Below are 12524 nucleotides of genomic sequence, written 5' to 3'. Positions count from 1 at the left end.
GGGGGGAAGGGGCGGGGCCTGCCCTGCCAGCGAAGGCCGGGAGGACCAGGAACCCAGGAGCGCATGGCCACGCTGCGCCGGCTTCGGGAGGCGCCGCGGCACTTACTGGTTTGCGAGAAATCCAACTTCGGCAACCACAAGTCGCGCCACCGGCATCTTGTGCAGACGCACTACTATAACTACAGGGTGAGTCCGGTTGTCCTCGGCTTTTTGGGGCGTACTCAATCCCTGCGTGCGAGAGAGGTTTAGGGAGAGTGCTAGGCTTCGCGGGGCGGGGCCGCCGGCGGTGCGCGGAGGGGCGGGGGCCCTCGCCTGGCTTGCTGGAAGTTGTAGTCTCTTAACTACTGTAGGCCAGTGGTTTGCAGGGCTGCAGGACTACAACTCCCAGGATAGGCAGGGCGTGGGGGCGGCACCCAGTCTGGAGGGAGCTGTGTCAGGGGCGTTCTGGCTGCTCACTCGGGTCAACCCGCCTAACTGGGAGGGGGTCCAGGGAGGGATTGGAGGTTTAGGGCCGGGACCGGAGAGTTACGACGGTGTGACGGCTGCGATGTGTAGCTGCCGGGCAGCCACGTGCACCTCGCTTTTTCCCCAAATCAGGGCGGGTCTCGCGCCTCGTCCCCACCACCGCCTCTCTCCCCAGCTTGGATCTGTCTCCCACCTGCACCACCCGCACACCTGTGGATTTCTCCGGAGCATTCTGCCTAGGCTCGGCCCGGGAAGCTACCTGATTTTCTAAATTGGTTGTGGGAACTAATGTGATATCTAGAAACTTCAAGAAACCAACCTTATAATGGGGGATTAAACATTTTACACTTTAAATGGATCAGCTTAATAACTCAGGTTTGACTGAGCAGTGTCTCAGAGATTTAAGTGGTGACCTGATCAGTCAGGACAGGCTAGTGTTTGAGCCTTGGGACAGTGATGACTTTTACAGTGTGGCAACATTTGAAGCCTGTCCTGTTTTTAACACCTATTTTGGATGGAAAGCTCATCACAGCAGCCAGGGATGTATACCTTAACTCGCCTGTTGAACTTTTCTGTCTCGAAATTGGAAACATACAGGAGCACCATTGCTTGCACACAGCTTCTTAGTAATTGGATATCCATAAATTAATTCCTTATGCCCCGACAGACAGTTCATTTCCGTCCAGGATAACACCAGGGTAAACAAATCAAGGGATATTCAATTATACTATATTTCCTTGAAAATGGTGAAAGGAATAGGACATAAAATATACAGTATTGCTAATTTGCAAAAGATAAAATGCAAGCAAGAGTTTTCCATTAAAAGTATTCTATTCAGTTCCCTTCCTGTACTGTACGTTTGAATGCAGAAATGAAGAGTAGTCAGATTTCTCTTTGCCTGAGATAGGTAAGTTAACGTAAGAGTTTTGTTGCCTGTGTTTTTATGTTCCAGTGAAACTCGTGGAGAAATAACAACTTTCATGATCTTATTTCATTCCTAAAACCCTGGGTGTTCATCTTCATGGAAGTAAGACCTTGTTTGTATTACACATTCCAATAGGTTTCATTTCTCCTTCCTGAATGTGGGATACTATCGGAAGAACTGAAAAATCTGGTCATGCAAACTGGACCCTATTACTTTGTGAAGAATTTACCTCTTCATGAATTAATTACACCCGAATTCATCAGTACCTTTATAAAGAAAGGTAAGAAAAACCTGAAATGGCTTTAAACAAGGCAAGATGAGGAAGTGTAGGTAGACCACATCACAATGCTGGGGCTGTTATTTTGTTTTGAACAGGGCCTGTGGGATAGTCTGTGTGGTCAGGTGCACACATGCACTACCCCCCGCCCCCCGTTCTCATCCTGTTCTTTCTTGTGCCCTCTTTAGGTGGTGGTTTCTGATTGCAATTGCCCACAAGTGTTGGATGGGGACGTTGTAACATGAGGGTATCCGTCCCCTTAAAATGAGGATTGATGGAGAGGAGAGACTTGCAGTCTGTGTTGAGACGCACTGCTTTCGAGGAAGTGGCTGCAGAGACCCTGTGCTGTGAGCAGCCCCACAGCAGCTGCCTCACAGGGTTGGTCTCCAGCTGCAGCCACAGCTACTGTTCACAGAGCAGAGTGCTCGTTGGGGTCCAGTGTCCTCTGCTTAGATTTTGTAGCCATAACCCCTCTCTGCGCACCCCATTTCCACCCACATCTGCTGGGTTGGACTGGTTTGTTTCAGTTGTTTCCTGGGAGCCGTTTGTTTGAAACTATTTCAGAGGGTATTTAGGGATTCCACCCACATACGTGAGTCACCTGTACAGTGGCCACATGCTTATCTTGTGGTAGCCCCCACATGTGTCCTCTCCAGTGAAGATACAAAGAATTCTAGTTACCAGTAGCTCCTCTCATTCTGACACTGCTGGGGCTACTTACGAGCTGGGCGTCTTGTCAGGTCTCATCACCATTATTCCTTTCATCTATTTTGAGGTCTGACACCACTCTGTCAATTACATGGACACTGGCTGTAGCAGGCACTATTCAATATCTTACCAAATTTAACCCTTGCAACAATGTTATAAAGCAGGCCTATGATCCTCATTTAACAGGTGAGGAAACTGAGGCTTGGAGAGGTTGAGTAGCTTTTGAATCTTAACCCGGAACTCTGCCTCTAAGATGTGTATGTTTATCTAGAATTCTACTTTGTACCCCTCTCCATGCATCCCCAAAGGTCACATTCCATTCTGAGTCAATTTTTTGCTTGATGATAGTACACTTGCACAAATAGGCCCTTGGTCGGGGAGTGAACTAGCTGGAGCTTGGTCTTCTGCATGCTCCAGCTTACCTTTGGCAGATGTTTGGTTTACTGAATGGACTGGAGCAGTGGTAGAAACTGACCTTTAATTACCTGGAAGACAGGTTATCTTGTGAAAATAATCCACTAACATCTTGCAGGTGTAATTTCTTCTTTTAAATTTTTCCTCTGGACTTTCTCTTACAGGTTCTTGCTATGCACTAACATACAATACAAATATTGATGAAGATAATACAGTCGCCCTGCTACCAAATGGTAACGCTTATTTTTTCATCTTTCTTTAATTGTTAAAAAAAAAAATGCCTACTGTAAAAAAAAAAAAAAAAAAAAAAGCCAGGCACGGTGGCTCACGCCTATAATCCCTGCACTTTGGGATGCCAAAGCAGATGGATCACCTGAGGTCAGGAGTTCAAGACCTGCTTGGCCAACATGGTGAAACCCTGCCTCTACTAAAAATACAAAAATTAGCCAGCGTGGTGGCGCACGCCTGTAGTCCCAGCTTGGGAGGCTGAGGCAGGATAATCACTTGAACCCAGGAGGCGGAGGGTGCAGTGAGCCAAGATCGTGCCACTGCACTCCAGCCTGGGTGACAGAGTGAGACTCTGTCTAAAAAAAAAAAAAGAAGATATTCAAAAGAATGAGTATACCATGACTTATTTATTTCATCTTTAGTAGAAATTCAGATTATTTCTAATTTCATTATTATGAATAATATCCTTGGATGTATAATGTATAAATAATATCTGTGTTATAAGACATGTATACATATAAATATTCTTGTGATATAAATAAGATCCTTGTATGCAGTTTGGTACATCAATATCTAACTGCTCAATTTGCTTTGCTTTCTTTTAGTCAGACAGCATAAGTTCTATTTTTGGTATCTCTTACGCAAGTTATTATTTGATTTGTAGGGAAATTAATTTTGTCACTGGATAAAGACACTTATGAAGAAACTGGACTTCAGGGTCATCCATCTCAGTTTTCTGGTAGAAAAATTATGAAATTTAGTAAGTATCATGTGTGCTCCATCTGTTTCTAAGAAGTCTGTAATCTTCTTGTGGCAATTTAAATTTAAATGTTTGAATTGCCTCTAATCTCTTCGTTCAGAAAAATGTGGCTTTTTAAAAAAATCTACCAAACTTCTGACTTAAGCTTCATAGAGGATAGGATGATGCTTTTAAGTTCATTTCTTTTCAGCTGTAGATGCATTTGATAAAGATCGCAGACTTGGACTGGTCAATTAAATATATATGTTTTGGGTTAAACATTCAAAGTAATTTGGGAAGCCTAGGCAGGCGGATCATGAGGGCAAGAGATTGAGACCATCCTGGCCAACATGGAGAAACCCTGTCTCTGCTAAAAATACAAAAATTAGCCGGGCGTCGTGGCGGGCGCCTGTACTCCCAGCTACTCGGGAGGCTGAGGCAGGAGAATCACTTGAACCCAGGAGGAGGAGGTTGCAGTGAGCCAAGATCACAATCACTGCACTTCAGCCTGGTGACAGAGTGAGACTCCATCTCAAAAAAAAAAAAAATTCGAAGTACTGAACCCAAGATAGGAGTCTGCTTATTATAATGAAGAATTTCCTTTGGCTTCCCCAGGTCTTTATGATTACTAGTAGAAATTCACCCATGAGTGAAGAGATCTTTTGCTGACAGTGTCTGGCTCGAACATCAATAACTAAGGCTGCTACATCCATTAGTAGATTAAACCTGACCTCTCAAGGTCCTCTGCCCTTGGTCTTTGACCTAGGAAATATATAAATTTAAAATGTCTGTTTCTGTTAGCTCTCAAGGTTAGAAGTGCCCACCAAAGGGATCTTTTTTATTTGGCAAACCAAAGGGAGTGGAAGAAGAATAAAATAATTTTACTATCCATAAAATTTCCCAAAATTCTGGTTTTTAAAAATACAACACTTTTTCCATAGTATAAGCTGTATGTATATGAATGAAATATATATTCTTTTTTTCATTTTTAAAGTTGTTTCCATTGATTTGATGGAATTATCCTTAAACTTGGATTCTAAGAAGTATGAAAGAATATCTTGGTCCTTCAAAGAAAAGAAACCATTGAAATTTGATTTTCTTTTGGCTTGGCATAATACAGGTATGAAGAAACAATTATGTAATGATACAGTGATTTTGAAATTAATTGTTAATTAAAGAGGAGTAATGGAGGATTGAATGGTGATTCACTCTTATAGTCAAGGAATATTGTATATGTATATAAAAATAGTATTAAGGAAATTAGCCCTTCTGACATCTCTGCAAACCATTGTTCAGGATTGTCTAGGCATGCAGGCCTTTCTGCCTGAGTCTTTTTGGGTTATACATAAATCCAGAGATCTTGAGAGTGGCTTTAGAGCAGCTAAATTTTATCTATTTCTCCCCTTTCCTCTCTCCAGCTTACCTTGAACAGTCTTGACTATAATATTTTTATAGTTATATACACAATCTGCTTATTTATTATCACAGGGCACTAACTCAGACCTACCATTAAATGTCAGATTAATTTGTAATAACTTTTAATTGGTTAGGACACTAAATTTAGTTCGAAGTTTGCTATTCACCACACAGTGTCATCTGCCGAAAACGGCCATGTATGTTGCTGCTTTCAGAAGTGTATCTTTGGCCAAGATCATAATGGATCAAGTCATCAGGAATTAGGGTGTAGTACTCTCTTTTGGAGGATAGGAAGCATGGTGGTCTGTTTTAGAAATAGACCCATCTGTCTGCTCCTCGTGGGAGGTGTCTGGTCACTGGGTGCTCCAAGTTGCTCCCGTGAGCCCTAGGTCTGGCCTTGGGTGCCTCTCCTATGGTAGATAGAAAAGAGAGCAGAAAGGCTTATTGAAGTTTCCGTTGCATAAAGTCTTCTATGCGGATCATCCAGACATTGGGCTCCGAATAGCTCCCTGTTCCTAAAGCTCCTGCTTTAAGGATTTGTCAGGAACTGTGAAAGGTCTGAGATTTCCTCATACTTGCAGGCTAACAAGATAGCCTGCCACGTTCTCAGGGATGCTGGCAGAAGACACACGAGCCCTGGGTCAGAGACACAGGACTTAATCCTCAGAGGAATAGCTGTAGCCAGAATATATCAGGGTTCTCCAGAGAGAAAGGACCACTGGATGGATGGATGGATGGATGGATGGATGGATGGATGGATGGATGGATGGATGATGGATGGATGGATGGATGATGATGGATGATGGATGGATGGATGGGTGGGTGGGTAGGGTGGATGGATGGATGGATTGGATGGATGGATGGATGGATGGATGGATGGATGGATGGATGGATGGGATGGATAGATTAGGGAATTGATCACACAACTGCGGAGGCTGAGGAGTTCCGTGACAGGCTGTCTGCAAGTGGGAGACCCAGGGATGCTGGTAGCGTGGCTCAGTCCAAATATGAAGGCCTGAGAATCAGGAAAGAAGATGGTGTAATTCTCAGTCCAAGGCCGAAGCCTGACAACCTGTGAATCTGCTGGTGCAAGCCCCAGAGTCCAAAGGCTAGAGAACCTAAAGTTCTGCTATCCAAGGGCAGGGGAAGAAGGGAGTCCCAGCTGCAAGGGACAGCGCATTCACTTTTCCTCTGCCTTTTTGTTCTGTCTGACGCCCCAGCCGGGTAGATGGTGCGCCCACAGTGAGGGCAGATCTTCCCACTCAGTCTTCCCACTCACATGCCAGTCTCCCCCAGAAACACCCTCACAGACACACCTAGAAATAATGCTTTACCAGCCATCTAGATAACCCTTCATCCAGTCAGGTTGACACCTAAAATTAACCATCACACCGAATATCACCGTTTGCACCAGTTCACCAAGTCCCATTTGCCAGAGTGACACCAAGCAATGCTGGCACATGCAGTAGGTTGCATTACAGGAGGGGAACCTGGAGTTTAAGAACTCCAGTCCTTTGTAAGGGGCAGTAAGCCTGCTGATCTCTGCCTGGAGAGAGGGAGGGTGACATTACTTCTATTATACTGGACAGTAAACAAGCCTGCCCTTTGCTGTGGAGGGAGTACTATCTCTGTCTTCCAAGGCCATTGGCTACACAAACATCCCTGAAAAGATACACTGGATTTTACTGGGTTTTCAGAGTCAAGTTTGGATGAGGTTCCATCACCATTCAGTTTCTCTTATTTTTCTTTAATAGAGATTGTGCAGATAAGCTGCTTCTCTCTGGAGTTCACTAATGTTATTCATACATCAGGAATGCTTTTGGTTTTAAGTGTGAAGTTGAAATTTTTTTATTAGCACACACGGTGAAACTAGTTTGGGTCTGATCAGAAACTATTGTGCTTTTCCAGGAAAAGTGTGAAAAAAGATGAACATTTACAGAACTTGGGCAAAAGGAGCTGAAAGCAGCTTTAAATGATTTTAATTTGAATGCAGCGCTGCACAGCTTCCATCTTACTTAATCTTGCCACTCAAATGGGAATGGATGGGTTCCGGGATTCACTAAACTTGCTTACGATGGTCAAATGGATTCAAATGGCTTTGTGTGGTGTGTTTTTAAGGTTCGGAAGAATCAACAATGATGTCATATTTTTCCAAGTACCAAATTCAGGAGCATCAGCCAAAAGTAGCGCTGAGTACAGTGAGAGATCTCCAGTGCCCGGTGCTGCAGAGCAGTGAGCTCGACGGAGCGCCGGAGGTGTCCTGCCAGGCTCTGGAGCTCTTCGACTGGCTTGGCGCCGTCTTCAGTAATGTCGGCCTGTGGGTATCTGGACTCCCTGTGTCTTCTAGGGCTCTGGCCTGCTGCTTGTTTTTAATAGGAGTTTAATACTTTGGAAGGGATCATGTGATGGATATCAATGTGTTATCTCTCTCTTTTTTTTTTGGTGACAGAAATAATGAGCCTAATAATTTCATATCAACCTATTGCTGTCCTCAGCCAAGCACGGTGGTGGCAAAAGCTTATTTGTGTACAATCACTGGCTTCATACTTCCAGAGAAGATCTGTCTCCTATTGGAACATCTCTGGTGAGAACTCTTTGCCTTTTATATCGCTCATCGTTGCTGTATAGAACAGTATGTAAAATAGTGCAGATTTTTCATTTTGGGAGGTAGTATATAAATAAAATGTACATTGAAAGGAAACTCAAATCCCCTATTGCAAAGACTGTACATTGAGTATAATCCTATTTAGTAAGCATATCTTCTCAATCTTCCCTTTTAAAATGTCAGATTTAAGTCTTGAAGGTTTTCCTTTTTAAGCCCAACATCCCTTTTCACATTTATTGGTTTAGTACTTTGATTTTCTTCAACCGGAAGGCTGGATATTAAAACTCTGGTGAATTATCCTGCAACGTTTCAGTTAACTGAGACTCTGAGAACAGTACTCTTAATAGGAGGGAAACTATCCTTAAACGCCTGTGGGGTTTTTTGTTTTGGATTCTTTTCCTCTTAAAGACCTCCCAGAATGAGGGGAGGAACAGCTGAGGTTTGTTTTGTGTGTTGTATATTAGTTAACCCTTATGGAATTCACAGTGTGACATCAGGAATTTATCACACACTTGTTGATTTTCATAAATTAAAGCTAAGATCTAAGCTTTATTAGAGTATCAGAAATACTACTTATCCTGAATAAATTTTTTAAAAATCAGACATTCCTAACTCTCCCTGTTTAACAATTACCTTTTTTTCAGTCACTACTTTGATGAACTGAAGTTAGCTCCATGGGTTACATTGTCCGTTCAAGGCTTTGCAGACAGCCCTGTTTCTTGGGGAAAAAATGAACATGGTTTTTGGAAAGGAGGAGAACATTTATATAACTTTGTGATTTTTAATAATCAAGACTATTGGCTTCAGATGGCTGTTGGGGCGAATGATCACTGTCCACCATAAAAATTACAAAATTAAAAATCATGTTTGCCTACGTTTATGCTTGCTTTCAGATTTCTTTTTTTTTTTTTTAATTTATTTATTATTATTATACTTTAAGTTGTAGGGTACATGTGCATAATGTGCAGGTTTGTCACATATGTATACTTGTGCCATGTTGGTGTGCTGCACCCATCAACTCGTCATTTACATCAGGTATAACTCCCAATGCAATCCCTCCCCCCTCCCCCCTCCCCATGATAGGCCCCGGTGTGTGATGTTCCTCTTCCTGAGTCCAAGTGATCTCATTGTTCAGTTCCCACCTATGAGTGAGAACATGCGGTGTTTGGTTTTCTGTTCTTGTGATAGTTTGCTAAGAATGATGGTTTCCAGCTGCATCCATGTCCCTACAAAGGACACAAACTCATCCTTTTTTATGGCTGCATAGTATTCCATGGTGTATATGTGCCACATTTTCTTAATCCAATCTGTCACTGATGGACATTTGGGTTGATTCCAAGTCTTTGCTATTGTGAATAGTGCTGCAATAAACATACGTGTGCATGTGTCTTTATAGCAGCATAATTTATAATCCTTTGGGTATATACCCAGTAATGGGATGGCTGGGTCATATGGTACTTCTAGTTCTAGATCCTTGAGGAATCGCCATACTGTTTTCCATAATGGTTGAACTAGTTTACAATCCCACCAACAGTGTAAAAATGTTCCTATTTCTCCACATCCTCTCCAGCACCTGTTGTTTCCTGACTTTTTAATGATTGCCATTCTAACTGGTGTGAGATGGTATCTCATTGTGGTTTTGATTTGCATTTCTCTGATGGCCAATGATAAAAATCCTAGAGGAAAACCTAGGTAGTACCATTCAGGACATAGGCATGGGCAAAGACTTCATGTCTAAAACACCAAAAGCAACAGCAACAAAAGCCAAAATTGACAAATGGGATCTAATTAAACTAAAGAGCTTCTGCACAGCAAAAGAAACTACCATCAGAGTGAACAGGCAACCTACAGAATGGGAGAAAATTTTTGCAATCTACTCATCTGACAAAGGGCTAATATCCAGAACCTACAAAGAACTCAAACAAATTTACAAGAAAAAAACAAACAACCCCATCAAAAAGTGGGCAAAGGATATGAACAGACATTTCTCAAAAGAAGACATTCATACAGCCAACAGACACATGAAAAAATGCTTTCAGATTTCTTAATGGTAAAAGGTCTGTGTGCCACTCAGGCTTGTGTGATTGTGACGTTTCTCAGATCAGCTAGCATCCTGCGCTGCACCTGGGACCCATCTGTGATGGTGGCAGGGCCTGCTGTCCAATGAATAGCTCACAGTTGATTTCTCTCTGTCAACATAAGCACAAGGTCGTGGTTACTACGTGGTAGACTGGGCCAGGATGTCCAAGGACCAGGGGGTATTGGTCCCCATCTCACCCCATTGGGTGAGATATATTTTGCTCATTACAACTTTTTCAGATAATAAAAAGAAATCTCATCCTTACCAGGGCCAGTCCCTGTTGTAAGTGCTGTTTATATGTTACCATGTTAGATTCTCACACCAACCCTTTGAGGAAGCTGAGGCACAGTGTGTAAATACGCTACCGAAGTTACAGTGCTAGTGGACCTGAGACTTCATCTCAGGCCAGCCTAGTTCCTAAGTGTGTTCTCACGCTAATGCCTAGGGATCAGTGGATACTGTCAATTGTTACAGAACAGGTTGAAAGAATTTTATTTCCAGCAGTAAGGCTGATAAGGACCAGTTGAAAACAACTAAAACTTTAGAATACATATGAAGAAATATTTTTTTAATGTAAAAAATAAGAGCTGCAAAATAAGAGTTCTCAAAGGCAAAAAGAATTGTGTGTGTGTGTGTGTGTCAATGGAAGCAGAAACCCAAAGAAGTAAGTGACGTACTGATGCCACTTTTCAGCCTTAGTGCATCTGCCAAATGTCAAATTGAATTTTTCTTCTCATAGCCTGGGGTGGGAAGGGGCTGCAGAACCGCACACAAAGCTCAGGGCCTGCCCAAGGGAGGAAAACTAAGAGGAGACCTCATAAAGTGAGACCCCAAAAGGATAGATGTAATGTAGAGGTGAACTAGGAATAAATCCATCTGCTTCACCCATCGCCCCAACCCCTGGGAACAGCAAGGAAGATTTCTGTCCTGGGGGGGAAAACATCTTACTTGAGAGCCTATATACAACCACAGGCAGTTTTTAGGGTGGTTTGTTTGCTCAACCTGGGTAGTCTTAAAAAATCTCAAGCTGGAAATTTCCAGTGATAACAGGATCTTAGTGCCTTACAGGAACTGGCAGAAGCAAAACAGATTGTCTTTGGAGAAATTCAGAGAGTTTCAAGGAATAAAAGTTCATAGAAAAAAATCACAAACGTAAAATAGGCAAGAACCGGCAGAAACAAGGGGCAGAAGAAGGCCGCTAAGTCTTAGAAAGACTTAAGATGTTAAGTTAGCAAGCACATCCACAAAGTGTGCTTTATACTTACAGAAATAAGGGGGGTTAAATGGCATGAGCATAAAAACAATGAAGCAGATTGTAAAAAGTGCCAAACCAATCTAGGAATGAAAAATATAATTGAAATTGCAAGTTCCACTGGTTGGTTTAACAGCAGACTAGATGCCATTGAAAATAGAATAATGGATATGAAGAAATTAAGATCTTTTCAAATTTGCAAAAGCTGAAAGACTGTCATCCATAGGTCTGCACTACAAGAAAAGTTAAAGGATGTCCTTTGGGCATAAGGAAAATGCCTGCCTTCTGAAGGAAATGAAGAACACTGAAAATAGTAAGAACATGGGTAAATGTAGGATTTATTATTTAAACCTCTTTAAAAGACAGTTGTTTAAATGAAAGTCATAGTGTGGGATTTATATGTGTAAAAGTAGAATGGATGACCACAATAGCTTAAAGACCAGGAGAGGAGAATCATTGCTATTGTAAAGTTCTTATGCACAAAGTGACATGCTACCATTTGAAGATAGAGTGCGATAAGTTACAGATGTGTGCTAAAGCAGCTGCTAAAATGACGTACCAAAAAATCATACCTATTAAACTATCAAAAGATAAAATGGAATTATTTTTAAAACTTGATTCATCAAAAAGACAGAAAAAGAGGTAAAAGGGAATAAAGACCAGATAGGATGAATAGAAGACAAATAGCAAGATGACAGACTCAACCTAACTGTATCAAAAATCACATTAAATGTGAATAGTGTAAACACCCCAATTATAAGGCATAGATTTTCAGACTGGATTGAAAACACATGACCCAATTATATTCTGTCTACAAGAAATGTACTTTAAATAGAAAGATACAAATACTTAAAGGATGGGAAAAAAGGTATGCTAACACTAGTTACATGAAAATTGAAGTGGCTATATTAATCAAAATAGAGCAAAAAGTAATTCCCAGCATATTAGTCCATTCTCATACTGCCATAAAGAAATATCTGAGAGTGGGTAGCTTATAAACAAAAGAGGTTTAATTGGCTCATATTTCTTTTTTTCCTTTGAGATAGAACCTCCCTCTGTTGCCCAGGATGAACTGCAGTGACACAATCTCGGCTCACTGCAACCTCCACCTCCTGGGTTCAGGTGATTCTGCTGCCTCAGCCTCTTGAGTAGCTGGGATTACAGACATGCACCACCACGCCCGGCTAGTTTTTTTGTTTGTTTGTTCAATTTTTTTTTTTTTAGTAGAGACAGGGTTTCACCATATTGGCCAGGCTGGTCTCGAACTCCTGACCTTGTGATCCGCCCACCTCAGCATCCCAAAGTGCTGGGATGACAAGCATGGGCCGCCGTACCCGGCCTAATTGGCTCACATTTCTGCAGGCTGTGCAGGAAGCACAGTGGGCATCCACTTAACTTCTGGGGAGGCCTCAGGA

The 12524-nt window shown here is 42.1% G+C and overlaps 1 protein-coding gene across 2 annotated transcripts; it reads left to right on the top strand.

Moving 5' to 3' along the window:
• The first annotated feature begins 10 nt into the window (after window positions 1-10).
• RPP40 (ribonuclease P/MRP subunit p40) lies at window positions 11-8657 on the top strand. 2 transcript variants are annotated; one of them, XM_003896998.4, is made up of 8 exons: window positions 11-186; window positions 1526-1670; window positions 2954-3022; window positions 3682-3777; window positions 4751-4876; window positions 7291-7489; window positions 7622-7756; window positions 8422-8657. In XM_003896998.4, exons 1-8 carry the CDS (start codon window positions 64-66, stop codon window positions 8618-8620), a joined length of 1092 nt encoding a protein of 363 aa, XP_003897047.1. In that variant the 5' UTR covers window positions 11-63; the 3' UTR covers window positions 8621-8657. The 2 variants fall into 2 exon arrangements, with proteins under 2 accessions (XP_003897047.1, XP_009202652.1); XM_009204388.4 differs by lacking the exon at window positions 11-186 and adding an exon at window positions 552-1372.
• Window positions 8658-12524: the final 3867 nt, after the last annotated feature.

This window comes from Papio anubis, chromosome 6, assembly GCF_008728515.1.
Source record: "Papio anubis isolate 15944 chromosome 6, Panubis1.0, whole genome shotgun sequence".
NCBI lineage: Eukaryota > Metazoa > Chordata > Mammalia > Primates > Cercopithecidae > Papio > Papio anubis.
This window is presented reverse-complemented; position numbering and strand designations above follow the sequence as displayed.